This window comes from Kryptolebias marmoratus, linkage group LG2 (genome assembly GCF_001649575.2).
Source record: "Kryptolebias marmoratus isolate JLee-2015 linkage group LG2, ASM164957v2, whole genome shotgun sequence".
Classification (NCBI taxonomy): Eukaryota; Metazoa; Chordata; class Actinopteri; order Cyprinodontiformes; family Rivulidae; genus Kryptolebias; species Kryptolebias marmoratus.
Genome location: NC_051431.1, coordinates 35,661,919 through 35,686,012, shown reverse-complemented (window position 1 = coordinate 35,686,012; position 24,094 = coordinate 35,661,919). Strand labels below are relative to the sequence as shown.

General features: G+C 39.4%; 1 protein-coding gene across 4 annotated transcripts in view; it reads right to left on the bottom strand.

Annotated features, from left to right (window-relative positions):
- The window catches only part of mtr (5-methyltetrahydrofolate-homocysteine methyltransferase), a 98,897-nt gene that overhangs the window by 33,275 nt on the left and 41,528 nt on the right, over positions 1 to 24,094 (bottom strand). For all 4 annotated transcript variants that reach the window (XM_037980812.1, XM_037980815.1, XM_037980821.1 and 1 more), the window contains 8 exons: positions 18,830 to 19,015; positions 18,578 to 18,757; positions 14,962 to 15,078; positions 12,232 to 12,372; positions 8,451 to 8,540; positions 5,896 to 6,048; positions 5,026 to 5,133; positions 743 to 843 (listed from right to left, as the gene is read on the bottom strand). In XM_037980812.1, coding sequence (XP_037836740.1) covers positions 743 to 843; positions 5,026 to 5,133; positions 5,896 to 6,048; positions 8,451 to 8,540; positions 12,232 to 12,372; positions 14,962 to 15,078; positions 18,578 to 18,757; positions 18,830 to 19,015 — 1,076 coding nt within the window. The remainder of the gene's footprint in view (positions 1 to 742; positions 844 to 5,025; positions 5,134 to 5,895; positions 6,049 to 8,450; positions 8,541 to 12,231; positions 12,373 to 14,961; positions 15,079 to 18,577; positions 18,758 to 18,829; positions 19,016 to 24,094) is intronic.

Below are 24,094 nucleotides of genomic sequence, written 5' to 3'. Positions count from 1 at the left end.
GACACTTTGATTTCTGTTTTGGGGGGTTTTCGGGGTTTTTTGAGCTATGGTCTTAAACTTTTGATCAGCTGAAAAAATCATGTTTGAGTGTAAATGCAGTTTTCAATTAATTCCCCGCTCAAAAATTTTTGTCTCTTACACTGATTTTTTCCTTTAACATTGTGAAGCTCTACTTAGAACCTTCTTAAGATCCAATAGTGCAAAATGCAAATTCTTGCAATTTTTTGACTTAAGATTTTGATCAGGAGTGTATATATATAATTGTATATATAACTGGCCAATAATTTTTTTTTTTTTAAAAGCCCAGTATTTAAGAAAGAAATGCATATCGTGCAGTGCCTTTCATACCAGACTTTTAGATGAAGTGAAGTGAAATTTATTTAAATAGCACTTTTCAGCAACAAGGCGATTCAAAGTGCTTTACAACACATGATTAGTTTAAGATTATTAAGATCGTCTTAATTTGATGAATGACAGTACAGTTATGAGCGAGCTTTTACCACATTAAATTTTAGCCGAATATCTATATAATTGACTGAAGTACAATCACTTTTATGTTTTCTAAGGTCAAATGGCTTTGACAACCACCTTGAATTGGGTCAACTCCAAAAGTAAATCAGCTGCAGATGTACATTCAATGATTAGTTTCTTCAAGGTTTATTACAATCTGTCCAATGGTTCAAGAGCTATTTTGGCTAATGAAAAAAAAATCAAGCAGCAAACTGTGAAAACATGTTTTTACCTGAAGTTGTTACAACCCAGCACCACACCAACTATATTCTTGCCAATATCATGAACATCTCCTTTGACTGTAGCTAGTACAATGGTGCCTTGATAAGGATCCTGGGGACAGAGAAGAAAACACAAGGGATCTGTGTTAGACAAGAAACACACAACCTATTTTCACAGTAACACTTTAAGATGTGCATTAATTTTTTTCCACACTTCTGGTTTCTACAAATTCTTCAGATTAGGAGATTCACAACTGTAGATCAACTGAAACTATAATAGGGTACTGTAAAGGTTGAGAAATTACACAAATATTTATTTCTGCACAGTGGAACGAGATTACTTAGTAGCTGTTCACTGTTCTTAAAGGAACAATTAAGATATTTTGAAGTAGGGTTCTATCTTCTTCTTTTATTCCTGCTATTTATTATGATGTACTTTGACTGTGTTGTGATAACTGTTGTTTATATGTTTTGTAACGTTTGTGTGCTGTTGCCATTCTTGGCCAGGTCTCTCTTGTAAAAGAGATTTTTTAATCTCAATGAGCTCTATCTGGTTAAATAAAGGTTAATAAAATAAATAGAAAGATCGGAAACAATAATATCCTACCTGTTGCAGATAGCTCTTTAAACAACCCAAGTTTGGAAAAATGGTTTATTTCTGATCAGACTGACGAGAAGTTGCTCATGCAAACTGTCAGACTGGTAATTATGTGCCTCACTCTCACTAAACTAACGTGGAACTGCTCGACTTTATGTGCTGCTTTGTTTACGTTACTATATGTCATTTTTAGTGGTCCAAGCACACAGAGACAAGGGATTGCAACTGCATCCATCGGAGCATAGAACCCCACTGAAATTGTTCAGTGTTTTTTTTTTTATTACCTCCGCCAAGGAGGTTATGTTTTGGTAGCATTTGTTTGTTGGTCCGTCCATCTGTTAGCAAGACTACTTAAAAACTAATGAACAGATTTTGATGACATTTTTAGGAATGTTGGGGTTGTCACAACAAACAAATTTTGGTGGTGATCTGGACAAAGGTCAAAGTTAAGGGTCAAGGTCACAGGTGACTCCTTTGCTAAAATCTCATATCGTCACCTTCTTAAAATAATTGCCTAAGTCATATTTTTTCAAAAATTATTTTTTTGCCTAAATCATCTCAACAATCAACAAATAGTTCAGTTTTTTGTGTTTCCTGAAACATTGCAAAAAATGACTTGGGCAATTATTTTAAGAAGGTGACGATATATAACCGAGAAGGTGAACCCTTTGTTAAAAGCTTGTTTAGGTTTTTTTTTTCACTTATTCTAAAACCTCATTATATAAAAGCAGAGATGAACGTTGAAAATGAACTGTCACAGTAGTGACTGGACTGTGATGTGATTATGATATTGTATTTATCTAAATAAAAAATGAATTCAGATCTGTCCTGCTAACAATCCACCAACTCTGAAGCTACATAAAAACCAGCCATTTAAACTTGTTTTATTTTTTACCTTCACCAGTTAGGTCATGTCTTCTTTAGTGTTGGTTTGTCTGTCTGTCTGTCCGTCCAGCTGTTAGCAAGATTACTAAAAATCTAATGAACAGCTGAAATTTTTAGTAAATGATGGAGTTGAACAACAAAAACAATTAAATTTTTGTGGTGATCTGGATCATACAAAAAGTTCAGCGGTGTCAGTGACCTTATGACCTAGGTGGATATTTGCATTCTCCAAGTGCTTCTAGTTATTTGTTTTGTTTTTCTTTTGAAAATAAAAGTTAAACTGCAGCCCAAACCGCTAAGAGTTATGGAATGATATTTACATAATGGTAACTAGGACTTGAATATGCAGCTCACAAAAATACTCAGATATGTCCACCTATGGGGGGTTGCTAACATTGAGGTTTTTGCAATTTGTCCTATAACTTTCAAACTGTAAATCACATCATTAGGAGTCTTATATCTAGACTTTCCCTGCACTGTACTTAATAAAATAGTATAGGCCATGGTTTAAGCCCATTTCTGCTTTTATCTTTTATTTTTTATGTTTTTGCTACATTGCAAAATTTGTAAAACCTACTTTTGACTCCTTTTTGTAGGTTTAAACTTGGATTGATGTAAAACTCACCATGTCTACATTCCAAGCTGAAAATAGTTTGTCATGGACAATATTTTCAAAAATGTAAGTGTAAGCCAGGCCTGCACAAACAGTTATGGCAATCTAGATATGCACATATTTGTCCACATCTTCTAAACAACAGCTGATAGGATGAAATTCACATTGCTGTTTAAGGGGCAAATTTTGAGTTAGTTAACCAAATTTGACAAACATTAAGCCATAGGTAGTGCTACAAAATCTTTTATTTAATTATCCTGCAAAAATGGCCTTGAGGTCACACCTAAAAAATAAAAAAAGCTTGGGTAAAGTTAGTTAGGCTTATTGCCTTTAAAAGGAAAATTTTCAAAAAATCAGATATGCAGCCTAAACTGGAAAAGATTTTAAGATTGTTTGTTATAGGAAAGATAAAGCATGTTAACTTGTTTATAACAGTATAAAATCTCCATGTGTATATATAGGTGGTGCTATTACCATGACAGAAAGCCTTTGGTCTAATGCTTAAATTCTCAGCCCCACCAACAAGTATGGTCTTTAGTTGTTGAAGGTTACTAATTGTTTTACTCAGTAAAGGTTTGCTTTGAAAATGTAAAGCTGTATATACAAATTAGCAAAATATGCAAACCTTTTAAACATTATCTCCTCAAAGGGCTCAAACTCAATGAAAATTTATTTTATATCTAAATTAGTAGCCAACAAAAAAATATTCAACAAAGTTGGCCTCATAACATAACGTGGTCATTTAAAAACAAAACATAGTTTGGGGGTGGCATGCATTGGAGGGCTTGGACCCTTGTCATAACTGCTTGCAATTATGGTTATATTTGTACTAATTCATTGTTAATATTGCTGCTGGTCCTGAGGACCAATTTTTGTCTCTTTGGCAACACAGAGAATACAAAATATAATCTTGAACCTTCAACATTCATACAGTCCATCATTTTGTCTGTTATCAGCTTTGTCACTCATATTTTGCCAATTATCCAGTTCAAATATAATTTGCAAAATGTTAACCATGAGAAGTGAGAAGTGCTCTAAGACAAGCCACAATAATTGTAAAAAGAGAATAACCTTTGTACCTGGAGCATTTTGAACATCTTAATTGTACATGTTTCAATGCTGTGAAGCCTCATTGAATTTACATTAACCACTGAGGCATGCAGAAAAGTTTGCACTTTACCGAAATGTTTGATATAACAATATATAATATAAAAATATAATATAACAATCCACCAGACTGGCCACAAGTCCTGTATCTGGAAATTCTACCCAAGGATGAACCAGATTTGTGGAGGTCGATAATTCTCTACCTGACATTTTGGTTGATTGTTTTGACTTTCCAATGATGTCACACAAAGAACCAGTATGTTTGAGATCTGCCTTAAAATGCATCCACAGCTGTGCCTTCAACTAACTAAAATGTTGACAACTAATCAAAAGCTTCCAAAGCCATGATATCATCACCTGCGCATTCCCAAATTGTTTAAAGGTACAATAATCTTAGTGAATGTAAACTTTTCACTTAAAAGAAAGGAATAAAACATTCTCTCTTATTTGGAAATGTAATAAATAAATAATTTTGGTAATCCTAACTGACTTAAAACAGGAAAGGGTTAGTCTGATTTAAGGTCAGACAGTGAGGAAAAACATGTTTGTGCAACGTTTTGTACTGTGTATGGTTTTAGCTGTGGCTCTCTTGGCTCCGCATCAAATTTAAAAAATACTATTCCGTGGATGTACTGATATACTTTAAGTTTTTCTGTAGAATATTCAAATGTAAAATTTTCTTTTTTATCATCAAAAACAAATCCTGCCCTGAAATGTGTTCTGCTGTTTCTGAGTTAAAAAACTTCTAATTACAATCACAAAGCTCTAATATTATGTGTGGGAAAGTGTCTGTTTATAGTACAATACAGATTAGACAGTAGATAAAGATTTCACATCCAGACCATGTTTTTATAAAGAGTTTAGATTTTCGGACCATCTACACGATTCTAGAATGTAATTAAAAAGTGTTTGTAATTGAATTCTGATCTTTCTTGTAAGTAATCTTTCCAGTAACTGTGGCCTGATAAATGTAATACCTTAAAATTGGAAGCTTCTTCTTCACTTTTATACATATATAAATAATGCAAGCACTATGAAGCTGTCCAGATCTGATTAAAGCAAAAAACTAGAAGTGGGCAGAGCAGACTGACCATTTCCACAGCTGACCCCGATGATGCAATCATTTCCTCCCTCTCCTTTTCCATGAATGGAATCAAATAACCAACAGCCTTCTTCATAACCCGGGCCGACTTGATCACCTGGAAATATAATGTCCGGTGATTCAGACACAGCTTAACAAAAACATGTTTTAAAGATCAGTTAAGTTTGGGTCACCTGTTAATTTATTTATTTATTTTTGAACTCCCTCAATTTTGCACATATTGAGTGAAAATTTGGTCTGTAGTATCTGAAAGTCATTCAGAATGCATGCTCTAAGTGCTTACAGATCTCACAAGATCTTGCAATATCACAGGAGACTGTAAATTACGTTATTTTAAAAGTTTGTACAAAATGGCTATAGCGCCATTTCTAAACATAAGATGATTTTAGTCTAAAACTAAAATGAGAGGCAGCAATCGCTATAAGTAGATTTATTTATCTTTGACATAAACTAATACAGTCAATTCTGATAGATTTTATTGAAAATCAAAAAGTAATCACTGGGTGTACATTACATACTAGACTAAAATGGCTACAACTATATAATTTCTCAAAAGTTCTGAGTCTAAAACTCTTGCATGAAAGAGTAATTTATAGCAAGAAAACTGATGTACTTGCATAAAACACTGAAACCCAGTGTGACCATTATTGCTTTTAGACAATGTTAACAATGAGTGGTTAGTAAAATATAAATTATCCTTGGATAGACTTAATTCTTTGAGAATTTAAGTGACTATTATCTTTATTCTTTATGTGAAAATTTGATTTTAAGGGCGCTCATTTTACTAGAATCAAATAAAGACAACTGGTCACACTAGGCTGACTGAAGAAAAATGGACAAATGTGAACAACATTGGTACCTGTGGCAGGAACATTTTCCCAGCTCCAAATAAATCTCCCACTACCTTCATACCATTCATCAGGGGGCCCTCAATAATATGAAGGGGTCGCTTGTAGCGGTCCAACTGAGCCCGGCACTCTTCAACATCCTCCACCACATATTTCTCTATTCCCTGACAGTAACAACACAGAATAAAGAAGTTAAAACACAGAAACAAAAACTTTTTCTAACAAGAAATGTATGTTTATTGTATATCTTTTTAATCGCATCTCCTGTGTGAATACAAGCAACGGATTTTGAAGCCAGTATGTCATTATTAGAAGCAAATGTAACAAACATACAGGGTCCATACACTTTTTTACTTTCAAATTCCATACTTTTCCAGATGTAAATGGTCAGACATTTCTGTGAATTTTTGAACCACATTTATGTCAAAATGCCTGTAAAATGACTGTTTGTTCAGGTTCAGTGCAGCTATTTTATTCTCTGCACATTTAAGTAAAATTATTTGATGTGGAAGGAGATGCTTCCTCAATTTTTTTTTCTTTAGTTCATTAGCTTTACAATACATCTTGTAAGGATAAACACTACCTGCCACTGCAAAATAAATGTTTTTCCCTGATTACTGCTCTAATTAATTTCAGCTTTTAAAAGAAAATATGACATGTATATGTTTTTGCCTCTACAAAATATTTTTTTGATTAAATTTATACAAATTTTTGTTATGCTAATATAAAAAAATGCCTACATTATTATTTTTTTGTTTTTTAAGGTCCCAGAGCTGAGATGGGTCTCCCTTTAGGTAAGGGCACCCCAAATCCAACAGTTTAGGAGGAGATATGCATCATGACAGACCTCTCCAGAGGAGCGCAGTGCCCTCTGTTCATGTCAACGAGAAACGAGGACGCACCATTTGGAGTGGACACATTGGCGCATCCAGCCAATGGCTGAACGTGCTGTTATACAGATTCCCACCTCTTAGCCTGATAACATCAGCTCTGAATGAACTGAGGAACCAGCAGCTGACAGTGATCAGTGGATGACAGAGCTGGTGAGTCTCCTTTTCACGCTATTGGACAGGGACTTTGCATCAATAGTTGGGCAGAATTCTCTGATTTAAAGGTTTATGAAGGGTGCTCGTCATCTGTGTACTGAAGTGAAGCCCCTCTCCTCATTACAGGGTTTATCTGTAGTCCTTTTTTTTGGTTGAGGTGCTGTTATGCTTTGAAACATGCAACCCAGGAGTTAGCTATATTTCTCATAGTGAGGCACCGAGCAAGGTCTAAAAGAGAACATTTGGTATAGAGTTAGGGTTCTCTTAAAAGTGAATGAGGTACACTAAATTTCCAAAAGTATTCACTGACCCGTCCAAATCATTGAATTCAGGTGTTCTAATCACTTCCATAGCCACAGGCGTATAAAATCAAGCACCTAGGCATGCAGACTGCTTCTACAAACATTTGTTAAAGAACGGGTCACTCCCAGGAGCTCAGTGAATTCCAGCATGGTACCATGATGGGATGCCACCTGTGTAATATGTCCAGTCGTGAAATTTCCTCACTATTAAATATTCCACAGCCAACTGTTAGGTGTGTTATAACAAAGTGGAAGTGGTTGGGAACGACAGTAATTGGGCCACATAAAATCACAGGGCAGGCTCAGCTGATGCTGGGGCACATAATGCACAGAGGTTGCCAACGTTCTGTAGAGCCAATAGCTTCCGACCTGCAAACTTCATGTGACCTTTCGATTAGCTCAAGTACAGTGCATTGAGAACTTCATAGAATGAGTTTCCATAGCCAGACAGCTGCATCCAAGCCTTACATCACCAAGTGCAACACACAGCATCAGATGCAGTGGTATAAAGCATGTGACCACTGGACTCTAGAGCAGTGGAGACGTGTTCTTTGGAGTGATGAATTACACTTGACTGTCTGGCAATCCAATGGATGAGTCTGAGTTTGCCGGTTGCCAGGAGAACAGTGCTTGTGTTTACAAAAAACACAACCATCAATTTCAATTTTACAGTTGAAATTTGCATGAACCGCTTTTAACTTTTTGACACTAAAGGTGTTTTAAGGTGGCAGCAATCCACTTTGGTCTTGCCTGCATTCAAACTACCAGTTAGTTCAGGTGACTGAATCTATTAAGTGTTTTACCGAAACATCAGCTGACTAGCTATTGCTTTGTTTGTTCAGCTGATGTGTCTGTTTGCACATAGAGCAGGTCAAGGACTTAGAACCCATTGTGTTGTGAATTAGTGCTATACAAATATATATAAATTGAATTAGATTGAAACATGTTATTCCATAAGCTTCCAATCATAGCAATGCAATGAAAACATGTTTATGAATGTTTAATATGGCACTGTAAAGACTGCCATGTATTTATATCTAGGTTTAGACTCACTAAGATCATCTTTTTGTGACTAAGTTTTAACTGAACTCTAGTAAGTAAACGTGAAGCCTCTTCAGCAAAATTTATTTAAAGTTCTCCAGTGACGTTAAAGGGGCATAGAAATACAGAAAGCACAGTGTTGTACAGTATGTGTGTCTGTAAGATAATATATTTTACCTTGATGAGGGCATACTCCAACCTTTCCTCTACATCTGTTTTTCTCCATTCATCTGTTTGAATCACCTTCTTTCCTCCTTTCACATTGTTCTGTTAACAAATCCCACAGTTTTGTTAAAATCTGTTTGACAAAATTTTTCTTAAATTAGTCACATGGTGTTGAGGACATCTCAAATCTGTCTCAAACCTATTTCAAGTTAGTTTTCATAATTGCAGAGCATTGATTCCGAAAATACTGATGCAGGACCTGACAGTGGGTCTTATAGCATAGGCTTGAGATGATCTCCAGTACTTCAATTAAATTTCAGATAGAATCATAATTACCTTTGCCAAGGAGGTTATAGTTTGGGTAGTGTTGGTTTGTCTGTTAGCATTACTTAAAAACTGATGAACAGATTAGGATAAAAAAACATCTCAGGAAATGTTAGCTTTGTCACAAAACAAGTGAATAAATTTTGGTAGTGATCCAGATCACAATCCAAATTCTACCATTTTTTTATTGACCTTGCAGGTTTGTGCTCTGAAAGCTTCGAATTAGATTTTTTGTTATAACTAAAGGAAATATCTGTAAAAAAATGAATACATATGTATATGTTGAAATAGTTATTAGAGTTGTTTGTGTTGTCAATATGCACTTCTTTAATTAGCTTAGAGATGTGTGAATGCAAGCGGCTAAAATGAGCTTTCTTTGTAGGGCGGCCAGACTCCGCCTTAGAGATAAGGTGAGGAGCTCTGTCATCCAGTGGGAGCTCAGAGTAGTGCCGCTGCTCCTTCAAGTTGAAAGCAGTCAGCTGAGGTGGTTCAGGCATCTGATTAGGAAGTCTCCTGGACACCTCCCTTTGGAGGTGTTTCAGGCATGTCCCACTGGCAGTAGACCTTGCAGCAGACCCTGAATTTGCTGAAGGTATTATGTATCTTTTCTGGCCTGGGAACATCTTGGGATCCCTCAGGAGGAGCTGGAGAGTGTCACTGGGGAAAGGGATGTGTGGATTTCCCTCTTAGCCCTGCTGCCTCCATGACCTGACCGTGGATAAGCGGTAGAAGATGGATGGAAGGATGTTTGAATGCTTTAATCAGTGGCAGTTTGGGTCACAAGTCTCTTCCACTGTTAATTTGTGGGTCCAGAGCTGAAATATTTGGAAACTATTCTTCTACAGCTCTCGTGTTATGTCTTGCACAAAAGCTCTCCTTATGAGAGAAAACATCTGAGGTTACAGCCTTGAATGTCCAGGTCTAACCATGCTTTTCTTTCTTCCTTTTTTCTTTTTCTTTCGGCTGTTCCCTTTTGAGGGGTCACCACAGCGAGTCATCCTCCTCCATCTAACTCTGTCTTCTGCGTCCTCTGTGTCCACCTGCCTTCTTCTCATTCACACACATGGATTCTGTCTTGCTACAGCTGACTTTAATCCCTCATCTTTCAAATGCATAACTCCACCTCTCCAAGTTCACTTCCACCTGTTCCACCACAGAACACAATGTCATCTGCAAACATCATAGTCCATGGGGATTTCTGCCTGACCTCATCTGTTAATCTATCTGTCACCAGAGCAAACAAGAAGGGGCTCATAGCTGATCCTTGACGCAGTCCCACCTCCACATTGAAGCCATCTGTCACTCCTACAGCACACCTCAACCTGTCCTCATACATGTCCTGTACCAGTCCAATATACACTGCTCAAAAAAATAAAGGGAACACTTAAACAACACAATATAACTCCAAGTAAATTAAACTTCTGTGAAAGCAAACTGTCCACTTAGAAAGCAACACTGATTGGCAATCAGTTTCACATGCTGTTGTGCAAATGGAACAGACAACAGGTGGAAATTATTGGCAATTAGCAAGACCCACTCAATAAAGGAGTGGTTCTGCAGGTGGGGACCACAGACCACTTCTCAGTACCTACGCTTTCTGGCTGATGTTTTGGTCATGTTTGAATGTTGGTGGTGCTTTCACACTCGTGGTAGCATGAGACGGACTCTATAACCCACACAAGTGGCTCAGGTAGTGCAGCTCATCCAGGATGGCACATCAAAGCGAGCTGTGGTAAGAAGGTTTGCTGTGTCTGTCAGCGTAGTGTCCAGAGGCTGGAGGCACTACCAGGAGACAGGCCAGTACACCAGGAGACGTGGAGGAGGCCGTAGGAGGGCAACAACCCAGCAGCAGGACCGCTACCTCCACCTTTCTGCAAGGAGGAACAGGAGGAGCACTGCCAGAGCCCTGCAAAATGACCTCCAGCAGGCCACAAATGTGCATGTATCTGCACAAATGGTTAGAAACCGACTCCATGAGGATGGTATGAGGGCCCAACATCCACAGATGGAGGTTGTGCTCACAGTCCAACACTGCAGGACGCTTGGCATTTGCCAGAGAACACCAGGATTGGCCAATTTGCCACTGGCGCCCTGTGCTCTTCACAGATGAAAGCAGGTTCACACTGAGCACATGTGACAGACGTGACAGAGTCTGGAGATGCCATGGAGAGTGATCTGCTGCCTGCAACATCCTTCAGCATGACCGGTTTGGCAGTGGGTCAGTAATGGTGTGGAGTGGCATTTCTTTGGAGGGCTGCACAGTCCTCCAGGTGCTCACCAGAGGTAGCATGACTGCCATTAGGTACCAAGATGAGATCGTCAGACCCCTTGTGAGACCATATGCTGGTGCGGTTGGCCCTGGGTTCCTCCTCATGCAGAACAATGCTAGACCTCATGTGGCTGGTGTGTGTCAGCAGTTCCTGCAAGATGAAGGCATTGAAGCTATGGACTGGCCCGCTCGTTCCCCAGACCTGAATCCGATTGAGCACATCTGGGACATCATGTCTCGCTCCATTCACCAATGTCACGTTACACAACAGACTGTCCAGGAGTTGGCGGATGCTTTAGTCCAGGTCTCGGAGGAGATCCCACAGGAGACCATCTGCCACCTCATCAGGACCATGCCCAGGTGTTGTAGGGAGGTCATACAGGCACGTGGAGGCCACACACAATACTGAACCTTATTTTGACATGTTGTAAGGGCATTACATCAAAGTTGGATCAGCCTGTAGTGTTTTTCCACTTTAATTTTGTGTGTGACTCCAAATCCAGGCCAATGCACAATGAAGTTCTTTCTGACCCTCTCTGTACTTCCATCAGCATCACCAAAGCAAAGATGGCATCTGTGGTGCTCTTTCTGGGAATAAAACCATACTGCTGCTAACAAATAGTCACCTATCGTCTAAGTCTAGCTTCCACATCCCTCTCCCAGATCTTCATTGTGTGGCTCATCAATTTTATTCCCCTGTAGCTGCTGCAACTTTGAACATCACCCATGTTCTTAAAAACAGAGGCTGGTTTACTCCTTAGTGGCTGGTTTGTCTAATCACGCTGATGACAATATTAATTATTAAAAATCTGGGTCAAATCTGCCTCTTTTTTTTTTTAAAGTGTACTTCACTAGATTTAATCATAAATGTGGGGCAGCTGCCAAGGTGGGTATTAAGCAGGCCAAGGAGAGTGTAATGCAGGTGGAGATGGACAACAAAATAATGTGTACAACCTCTAATTCAGTTTTGCAAGTCATTCACATGAAAATAAAATGCAGTTTTCAAAAACATCACTGACGGCTCACTGGTCCCTTGTTTGTAAACACTAAGAATTCAGTGAGACTATGACTGGAAATTCATCTATTTTTCTCATCAGTTTAAGTTGCCAACTAGTCTCCTACAGTCGCAACCTAATGATACCGGTTCAACCAAAAATCTAACAGCTTAGTATACTGTTGTGGAGAAGACTGTGTGTGCACCTGTGCATAGGCCAGGAGTTTCTCTGTAGCATCTTTGTCTCTGTTCCAGATGAGGTTTTCACAGAGTAACAACAGCTCCTTATCGATGTCATCATACACTGGCAGGTTCCCAGCATTTACAATCCCCATATCCATTCCATCCTGACAAAGTTCACAAGAGATCACAGTTCAATTTCTGAAAATATCAAAGTAAAGTAGAATACTTTCATTGATTTTCATGTACCTAGGGTTACTACTTAAAGCAGGACAGAGAAAAGCATTGAAGACCTCCCAAAGTTCACAACAAAGATGCCTTATAAGGTTGCCAACTGTCTCCTTAAAGTACAAAACAACTTTGTAATTGTTTCGTTAACTAGAGCTGTGTTCTTTATTAAATTAAAAAAATAAAAATAAAACTTTGCTCCATATTTTCAAGTTCCTGGGCAATTAAATGTAAACTGTTAAGCTGCAATTTAAAGGAGACTGTCCAGTCTCCCTCAAGCCATCCATTTCATTTCACAGGATGTTCATCCCCATTCGTCTTAAGTCACAAGTTGTGTGATTTACAACAAATGAGAAGTGATGCTAATTGTGCTACTAAGATATATATAACAATAGATAATCATAATAATAATAATAATAATACATATTATTGTTATTACATTAATAACAATAACAATGTAATAATAATAAATATTATTATTATTATTGCATTAATAACAATAATAATGAAAACAAATTAGAAAAAAAAACTAAGCTAATAAAAATTTGAAGAAATATACACTGCCTGGCCAAAAACAAAGTCACCACCAAAAATAAAACGTTATAAACTAATATTTAGTTGGACCAACTTTAGCTTTGATTACGGCACGCATTCGCTGTGGCATTGTTTCAATAAGCTTCTGCAATGTCACAAGATTTATTTCCATCCAGTGTTGCATTAAGTTTTCACCAAGATCTTGCATTGATGATGGTGGAGTCTGACCGCTGAGCAAAGCCTTCTCCAGCACATCCCAAAGATTCTCAATGGAGTTAAGGTCCGGACTCTGTAGTGGCCAATCTATATGTGAAAATAATGTCTCAAGCTCCCTGAACCACTCTTTCATGATTTGAGCCTGATGAATCCTGGCATTGTCATCTTGGAATATGCTTGTGCCATCAAGGACGAAAATATCCATTGAGAGAATAACCTGGTCATTCAGTATATTCGGCTGACCTGATTCTTTGAGCTCATACTGTTACTGAACCTAGACCTGACCAACTGCAGCAACCCCAGATCACTCTCACTGGAGAGGGTCACTCTCCAGTACCCCCTTTCCAAGGACTCCAAAAAGGGTGGGTAATCTGAACTGCTGTTTGGTGCTTAAGCACAAACAACAGTCAGGACCCGTCCCCCCACACATAGGTGGAGGGAGGCTACCCTCTCGTTCACCAGGGTAAACCCCAACGTACAGGCACCAAGGTGGGGGGCAACAAGTATGCCCACTCCTGCTCGTCGCCTCTTACAGGGGCAAATCCAGACTGAAAGAGTGTCCAACCCCTCTCAAGGAGACTGGTTCCAGAGCCAGAACTGTGCGTTGAGGTGAGCCCGACTATTTCCAGCCGGAATCTCTCAACCTCACACACCAGCTCAGGCTCCTTCCCCACCAGAGAGATGGCATTCCACGTCCCGAGAGCCAGCTACTGTAGCCGAGGATCAGACCGCCAAGGTCCCCACCTTCGGCCATTGTCCATCTCACATTGCACCCAACCCCTTTGGCCCTTCGCATAGGTGGTGAACCCATGGGAAGGGGGACCCATGTCTCCTCTTCGTGCTGTACCCGGCCGGGCTGCATGGGCATAAGCCTGGCCACCAGGCGCTCGCCAACGTGCCCCTGCTCCAGACCTGGCTCCAGAGTGGGACCACGGTGAACCACGTTCAGGCGACGGAACACTGCATCCAAAAATGTTGTTTTTCATAAGGGATCTTTGGGCTGCACTTTGTCTGGCCCCTCACCCAGGACCTGCGTGCCTTGGGTGACCCTACTAGGGGCATGAAGCCCCTGACAGCATAGCTCCTAGGATCGTTGGGACACTCAAACCCCTCCACCACTGTAAGGTAGCAGCCCAGGGAGGGGCTCATTGCACCAGTTGGGGTTAAATAACTTGTTGCCAGCTGAGACATAATCGCCCATGCAGTAATTATCTAATAGGAGACTCATACCTATTTACTTAGTTAAATCCTTTTTTTTTTTTGGCCAGGCAGTGTATAAGAAAACTTATCAATTTCTGAAAATAAGTGAGGGACTATGTCTATAAAGAGTAGGGGTGGAGCTTAAAAACATTTTTAGACAAATCACAGATAAGGAAGATTTAAAATCAATTTTCAAATGTCAAAAAAAAAAAAAAAATTGGGGACAACGGCAGCACAGATTGACATTAAGAGAGTCAGCAGAACTCTCGTGTTTCCTGGTAGAGTTACTTCAGCACCTTGTAGTAGAAACATGTTGCACCATTTTCTGATCGTTTTATCTTTCAGTCTACAACTAAAACACACCCACAACCGTATCTATAATTAGCAAGGGTTAAAACTGCTTTTTGTGTTAATAAGAGTAACAAATAGAGTCTTAATAGGACAGCTACTGCTAAAGTAAATTTCTCACTGCAGAGCAGTGAGTGACAAAGAGAAAAGGTGAAAAAAAGCCTGACACAAGACAAGACTGTGAGCTTTTCAAACCACATAATGACAAGTAACCAAGTGACCATGTTTACCTTGATGGCATGATATAGAAATGCTCCATGCATAGCTTCTCGGATAGCATCCATACCTCTGAAGGAGAAAGACAGGTTGGACAGACCTCCACTCACCCTGGCTCCTGGTAAAGTCTCCTAAATACAAACACACAAGCGCAAAACAAGTTATCTAGTCTTACCAGGATCTGAATTGCTGTTGTAAATATAACCATCTAAAATAAATGAACAGCAACAATAAAAAGGGTAATGAGTCCTTGAGAAAAAAAGGATGGAGGAATGCGTGTTGCAGCTCTCTTGTCAGCGGACATGGCTGTGATTGATTGTTTTGTTTAAATGTTTGGACCTGGCTTGTTGCTAAATGGCGCTTTACACTACAATCAGTCTCCCATTCATACACACACTGATGGTGGTAAGTGACATTGTAGCTCCAGCTGCCCTGGGGCAGATTGACAGAAGTGAGGCGGCCATTATACCTACGCCACCGAGCCCTCTGACCACCACCAGTACGCAAGGCAGGTCAAGTGTCTTGCCCAAGGACATAATGACTGAGACAAAAAGAGCAGGGGCTTGAACAGGCAACCCTCCAGTTACAGAACAAATCCCTACCTCCTGAGCCACTGCCAGCCCGTTGTTAAAAGTTTGTTCAAACTAGTTTCATTTTGATTGTTGCTAACTGTTTGGTAAGTTTAGTTTTGAAGTTATCTTTTAATAAAAGCTCATACACTGGTAATAACTATACCTTTTACAAGATACAATTTGATTAAATAAAGAAATGGCTTCTCATAAATTCTCCGCCCAAAGTGCATAAAAAATTGATAACAACAAGGAAGAAGAATCATTGAAATAAATGTTTCAGAATCATTTACAAACTTGATACTTTAGACTAGTCATTCCCAAAGTTGGGGTCCCAGCCCACAGTTGGGTAGTAAGAGATTTTTTTTATTGGTCGCCAAAATAATTTCTTAAAAATGTTATTTTCTGTTATCATGAATTATGCAAGCACTTCATCATTTAGCCACAAGATGGAGCCTGTCGCTTTTTTGACTGTGGTCACGGTGGTGATTTATTCTGTCTTAAGGAGAAAAATGGATGGCTGGTTAATAAAAAAGGCAGACACTGCGAAAGACCAAGCTACATCTCATGGAGATTACTCTACAGAGAGTATCAATGCAAAAGGAAAAATGTAAGTCTAAAAAAAGCATCAACAGAAACTAATAATACTGAAAATGTTAACGAAGCTGATGAGAGGCGCCATAACAACGATGGATGCACAGAAATCCCCACCACCAAACGCCTACAATCTGAGGAAAGCGGGGAACACAGAGAAAAAAGGATTGGAAGCAAAGAAAAAAAATCCAGGTCAAGACCTTACAAATACTATTTCTTAAATTATTTGTTTGTAAATTATTCTAACCCAAATCAAGAAGCAAAACCAATGTGTGTAATATGCCATGAAAAACTTGAATGAAAGTTTAAAGCCAACCAAACTAAAGAGACTGTTCACAGTGAGTTGGTTAATAAACCACTTTATCTACATTTATCTACATTTATCTGAAATATTTTGTCTAAGAAATGCATTCAAATTTAAGTTAAATTTTGTGAATCTTTTATAAGAGAATGAACCAATGTGACACTTAAGAGATAGTAAAATATATAAGATAAGCTTCTTTAAAAGCACAATTGTTTTATTTTAAAGAATGGTAAATAAAGCCTAATAGAAAATGGGGTCACAATGTTTTGTCTTTTTCAAAATATGGGTCACCTGGAAAAAAGTTTGGGAACCACTGTTTTAGACTCTGTCACTTCCACTTTCTGACTTTGACTCTCAAAACTTACGAGAAGCATCAGTAATAACCAGTACAATGTTGCACACTACAACTGAATGCCATCTGAGTGTCCTTCCTCCATCTGATAACACTCCAGACCTACCATGTCTTCTACCGATCTAACACTGAGTATCCGTTCTGATGACATCAGGACTTCCCTCATCCTGGTTCCCCTTTCTGAGCTATGAGTATCTACTGGGGATACTCCACTGCATCTACCCAAAGCTGTCAAATGGTGGCACCTACCACCTGGCATTGTGAAATCTGCCAGGTGGTCGGGGTCACCTGCTAAGTGGGGGATATGTAGCACGAAGAAGCGCCCCTTTTTCATGACCTTTGACCTACTGTCAACTTTCAGTAACTCCTGTCTTTGAAGTTCATTTTGACCTGAGTGAATCTTGATTGTTTTGGTACAAGTGTATAAACTGTGGACATCTAATCAGTCATTCATACATAGTTTACATGCTTTCCTAAGGCCTGTGAAGATAAACATGATTTAAAAGAGTGAAGATCTGGTCCACTGTTCAACGACCGGAACGAAAGCCACATTGCTCCTCCTGGATCCAAGGTTCAATAATCGATCAGAGCCTCCCTTTCAACACCCTGCTACTAGACATGCTTTTAAAAACAGATGCATTTTACCAAAAGCTAGAACTAATGTACAGAAAAAAACTCTTGTTCCGTGGTATGCAACTCTGAAATTCAATGCCAACTGATGTTATATTTATTGACAGTAAAAATTTTAGAGGACAGATAAAACGATATTTGAGTAAATTGTAAATAATGTAAGTTCCTGGTTGTGAAATGAGTGTATTACACCATAGTTAATTATGTGCCATGTTGTCTTCCATGCGGTTGTTGTTTTTTTTTTTTTTTAATTTTATTTCTACAAATTGTGATGTAATGAAGTGATGTGTGGACCACTGCTAGAATAGCGGCAGCATTGCTGCAGCTAAATGTGGATCCTAAATTAAAAAAACCCTGGTGTAAACTTTCCCGGGGAGGCTGAGAAGTGTAATCCCCCGATAGTTTGAACACACTCTCCAGTCACCCTTTATTAAAAAATGGGAACCAACACCCTGGTCTGCCACTCCACAAGCATGGTAATGGTCCTCCACGTGACATTGAGGAGTCATGTCAACTATGACAGCCCCACAATGTCCAGAGCCTTCAGCAACTCAGGGCAAATCGAATCCCCTGCTACCGGGGAGCTTTTTAACTAATCTCGGTGATCTCTGCCATGGTAATGGACTTGTCTTCCCTGAAGCGCCCGGGCTCTGCCTTCTCAGTGGTCGAGGAGGACTCTAAGACAAACAAGTCCAACGGTTTCTTGTGACGGGACTTGCGTCTGCCCAAAAAAGAAAAAGTAAAACAGAACACCTGCCAAACTGCACTGAAGACCAGTTTTTTTCTCAGCAATTAAAACATAGCTTACATATGACCTCAGATGCAAGGCCTGAATGTTGGTAGATGGACAGTCCGTGGGAGCAGTTGTGGCTGGGGTTACGGGTGGGTTATAGTCTGTGTTGGATGATCTTGTAGGTGTGGTTTAGAGTTTAACAGATGTCAATAAAGGTTTGACAAAAGCTGTGGTATACAATTCTTTCATGTCTGAGATATTGGCCCATATGCTACTTCTAACATACGGGGTGAACTAGCTGGGCCGTTGGCTGCCCATATTGTGGACATGTTTGAGAATTGAGAAACACATTAAATAACTCTGGCAAAAATAAAATGTCCCTTAAATAGTCAGGCAATTTAGCACATGCATTTTTCTTTGCTGTTAGTGACAGGGACAGCACAGTTACCTTGATAACACTGGTGGCTCTGATGAAGTTAACAGCATAGTTGTTGTGCTCCTCCAAGCCTGTACCAATGGTTAGGATGTTGGGGTCAAAGATGATGTCATTAGGATCAAATCCGACCTTGTTAACCAGCAGTTTGTAGGCTCGAGTGCAGATCTCCACCTTGCGGTCTGTATCTGTTGCCTGGAGATTGAAGCACACTCATTAGTAATCGTGTGTTTGTTGTGTGAGAAACATTCATGACTGTCTCCTCACCTGTCCTTCCTCATCAAAAGCCATGACCACCACAGCAGCTCCGTAGCGTTTTACAGTGGCTGCTCTAAGTAGGAACTCCTGCTCTCCTTCCTTCAGACTGATACTGTTAACGATGCACTTTCCCTGACAGCATTTCAGCCCTGCCTCAATCACTGAGAAGTTAGAGGAGTCGATGCACAGAGGAACCTGGGGAGGAGAGGCAACATCTGAGGGTTAATCAGCCTTTGATGAAGTACTGAGTAGGATAGTTTACATAAACTTTCTTTATTTAAAAGGCCTAACATTCATTTAAAGAATGCACATCGCCCAATGTATTTCATGTCAGAATTTAGGAAAAGACCTGTTTTTGTTGGGTTTTTTTTGCATGGTTGTTCACACTATAAATTAAATGCAGTTTAAATTAAAGTGCCAATAGACTCCAGAGTGAACAGTCGACAATTGTGAAGGAACCCACGTGCACAGAAGAAGATGATGACACCTGGTTACAACATGTGCAATAATATTCTTTTATTTCTATCCTACTGGATGGAATGCATTCTTTATGAAAAATTGATAACTTCATTTTTATGATGTCCAGCTAATACCCAAAAAATCATAAAAAATTGAAACTTTCTGATAAAATTTTCCAAATATTCCCACATCACCATGTGCATATGTGGAATAATGTTTGCACTTTAGGACATCTCCAACCTCAACGGCTTTTGTACAAGAAATTGTTAACCTTGGTTGCATCTGTGCTGGTCATACTGAAATATATTCAGAAATTTGTTAAAAATCAATAATACCTCAAAAATCTTAAAATATTCAAAGTAGACCATTATCATGTCCTTTGTTTGCCTAAATTTATTACAAAGTGGCCACATGTCATTCACTATTGGAATCTAAATGCATTTTCCATAATCTTAACGTATGGCGGAAATATTTATAGTTAACCATTGTGTTAGCTGGCGCTGAAGTGTTTGGTATTGGGTCACTCGTGCAAAATTCAAAATTTTGAAATCTTTTCAATCATCGCTTCAGCAGATCGGCCTATAGATGGTATGTACCAAGTTCGAGTTGATCCAGCTTTTAATGTGGGAGAAGTTTTCGTAAGTAGGTTTTGCCTTTATCACGCTATAGCAAAAAATCTAGTTAGGCAGAAGTGGGCGTGGCCAATGTAAAAAAGATGCAGAATTATCCATAGTTTCAGGTGCCATCAAGATTTTGAGTGTACGACTTGCGGTTTACGAGTTATTGGCAAAAACGCATTGCCTTTGTTATACTGCCCCCTAGGTATGGGACGATATGACTTTTTTTGTCTGAGTAGCGGTAGGGTTTTTCTATCAGACTGTCTGGTTGGCTTTTCCCTAGCAGTTTCTGTTTTTTCTGGCCAAAGAGTTTTACTGGAGAAGAATAATAATAACAAAAAATGAAAAATTCGTACAAGAACAATAGGGTTTCCTGCTTCGCTGGGAGCAGGCAAACGGCCATGCCTTGCATTGGCCGTCTGCCCGCTTTGTTGGTCAGTAAGAATTACTCCACTTTGTTCGCTTTAGCAGCTTTATTCCGCCATGCACAACTACAACTGATTCACCTCCACCGCCCCCACCCACGAGGTGAAAAGGACATCACAGTGCCCCCTAGTGGACTGGTGTACAATATAACCAAAAGAACTGTAACAATCTCAGTCTCTTCTTAAAAAAAATAAAATAAACAAAGATTACTCATGGCAAAACAGTAGGACTGGTATGCAATATAACCAAGAGAACTGTAACTTAAAAAAATAAACAAAGATTACCCTTGGCAAAACAGTTGTTTAAACATTTTTTTTTAGAACAGTTTCAATGAGATGGGAACATAAAATAACCGTGAATAAATCTACTGAACAGTCCACCGCCCTTCATAAAGAGCCTTAAGTAGCAAGGTTGTGGATGCTCCCTTTTTAGTTAAACAGTCTGCGAGTTGGTCTTTTGTTTGAGACCACAACACTTGGTGAACTTTCTTAGTTTGAATCAGCTCTTTGATTGAGCTGATTTCCAGGCGTAGCCTTTTCTCTGCAACAAACTTTGTTGACTTAAGTGCATCAGCAAGAGAGAAATTATCAGTGACACAGATTATTGGTAGAGGATAAGTAATGCTTCCATAATTGAGTTCAGAAAACAGTGTGGAGAGAAAAATAGCATTATCAATCCCCTCAGACATAGCTAGTGTTTCACCTGCAAGTGTGCTTCTAACAATTCTCTTAATTCTTTTTGACTGCCATGAAATGGGAGAGAACTGCCCGTTGTTACCCATTAGAACAATGAGGTGCCCACCTTGAGTACCTCCATCTGCAAGATTTCCAAAAGCTGTGTTTGCTGCTGGTGAGGGCGAGAGGTGTATGGGCTGTAGGTGTTTAATGTATGTCTCTTGGTGTATTTGTACCTTCTTACCATCAGTAACAAGATCCACACCCACATAGGAAAAGCTACTGTGAGCTTCACGACCGACATTCAGTTTTGACCTGAGGTGAGGTATAACTGACTCTGAAAACATGCGTGACCCACCCCATATAAAATCATCAACATGACAAGCAAGTACACCAGTTACATTCTTGTCCTCATCAAGCCAGTAGAAAACTGCGGGGTCAACTTTAGACATGATACCTCCTGCTTCAAACATAATGTTTTTTACCTTGTTATACCAATACAGTGAGGCATCAGCTAAACCATACACACATTTTTTTAGTTTCCAAAGCATGCCTGTACTATTGGCCTCTGGAGGAGGTTTAATAAAAATGTCCCTGGACAGTTCCATTCCTTGTAAGAAGGCAGATTTAATGTCCATTGAGTGAAGTTCCCATTGTTTTTGACATATTACTGCCACTAGAAGTCTCAGTGATTCTGATGCACAGGTTGGTGAATCCTTTTGTAGATCAGGAACTTGTAGTTCCTCAAATCCTCGTGCAACAAGCCTTGCTTTTGGTTTTAATCCATTTTCAGTCTCTTTCAGAGTGCACACCCAACGAGTAGAGGTACACGTTTGTCCATTGTCCTCAATTTCTTCAAACACTTGATTCTGTCTCCAGCTTTTTATTTCATTTTCCTTTGCTTCATCAAATGACACATCTTCATTCACAAAAACATCCTCATATGTTTCGGAATTGGGAGCATCTGTCTGTACACGAAGATCTTCCAACTATGACAGATCAGCAGATTCAGTGCTCCCAGCCACTTCTGCAGGTTCAAGCAGCTCCAAGTTGTACCAATCCTTGTATTTCCCAGTTGCTTTACCGGCACGCCCCAACACTTTTGCTTTTTGTGAGACACCCTCTGTATTTCGGAATGTTAGAATTTCACCTGTCTTCATGTTGATGTTTCCAGTGCGCTGTCTCCCTGCCTCTGCATTTTCAGGAAAAAGCAAAGGATCATCCTCAGGATTTGCTGCATAATTGTCTCCTCCCACCTCTTCATTGATGTCCACTGCAAGTTGTCCTTGTTTGTGCTCCTCATCGTAGGTGATCTGGGGTTCTTCTTGCTCATGAGGAACTTTTCTCAATCTGAGTTGGTGCACCCTGACACATATTATAGTCCGCCATCGACACGTTCGCTTCTTTCATGATCCGGTCAAAAGCCGTGTACACTTCATAAACTCTGTCTTTTTCCTCTTTTAGGAACACATCATCTAGTTTAGCTAACAATGTGGTCATTCCAGTGTCTTTATTTAAATCGTCTACCAATATTTCCATCGCCGTGTCCCGCGCTCTTCCTCCCAATGCCAGGGCGACAGCAAGCGCTTGCTTTTTCTTCTCCAAATCAGTAACTCTTGTCCAAATATTGACTTCATTCTTCCAGCTTTCGTATGGCTTTCCTTCTTCAAACGCTGGCGGAACTCTGTAGTTACTAACCATCCTCTGCTACCAATGTTGGTCAGTAAGAATTACTCCATTTTGTTCGCTTTAGCAGCTTTATTCCGCCATGCACAACTACAACTGATTCACCTCCACCGCCCCCACCCACAAGGTGAAAAGGACATCACAGTCCCCCCTAGTGGACTGGTGTACAATATAACCAAAAGAACTGTAACAGCTTCAGTGGGCTTGGAACCCTAATTAAGTCCAAAATATCACCTTCTTGCCACTGGTTAGATCCATCAAGTCACACTTCAGTGATGTAAAAATTGAATGAAATGTGGGGTTACTTTGAAAAGCATCTGATCTGTATCTAATTTATGACCATATATAAAAGTGACCTGAGTCTAATTTGGAAAAAAAATCTGATTTGTGACACTCAAGACTGTCAACAACAACAAAAACAAAAAAACCTGTTATACAGGGGGAGAAAAAGTAGGATTTGGGCCACTTTGAGCAGCAGTGTGATCATCCTATCTTGAGAAATTAGTTGTAGCTGATTTGGTCAAATCTTAAAAATAGGATTATCCATGATCTTGTGCGACATGTCACACTTAAAGAATGTGTTGTGCTTGACTTTCAGCTACCACCACAACAAATTTTAGCTTAATGCCTGTAAAACTGAGTTGCAGCCAATTTTTGTGTTGACTAACGTTGATTAGCCGTGGCAACTTTCTGAAATTGGGTTGACTCCAATAGTTATTCAGTTGTACATATACATCTAATAATTACTTTCTGAAATTATCATTAAAAATCTCTACAGTAGTTCAAAGTAGTTGTTTATTTGTATTTGCACTTTGTAAAGTTGTTGTTTTTTTTTATTGTACCTCAAGGGCTGCCGTAGCTAAGAGGGCAGGCCTATAAAGGCTGGCAAATCATTGTGTTAATGAATGACTTGAACAAACTGTCAAAACTTAGTGTTCCCCGGTGAAAGCAGCGAGTTTTCACGGTGATTACGGTGACTGATGGACAAAATCAAAAGAAAAACTAGAACTGCAAGCAGTTATCAACGGGTTCCAAGCCCCCACGCTCCGCCCCTATCTGCGCGCTCCGATCCCGACGCCCCGCCGGCGTGGCTCCGCCGCCTCTCTCGGCGAGCGGGCCGAGTCGAAGCTCGCCAGGACGGTGCGTACTCAAAGGCGCTTCATAAGAAGCAACGGTATAATTTGTGAAGAAAGCTCGGGAAGGAAAAGCTAACTGTCATTTGATACCACACAGAGGCAAAGAAATAAATTCATAAAAATTTCAATATTTATTTGAAAAATACAAAAATATTCTCAGATGATCAAGTCTACATCTGTAATAATATGCATTTATCTCCATGTCTCTAAACAAAATGCATTTTCAATAGAAAATTGTTCAATGCAATTTTATGGTACACTTGGTCAAGTAATTAA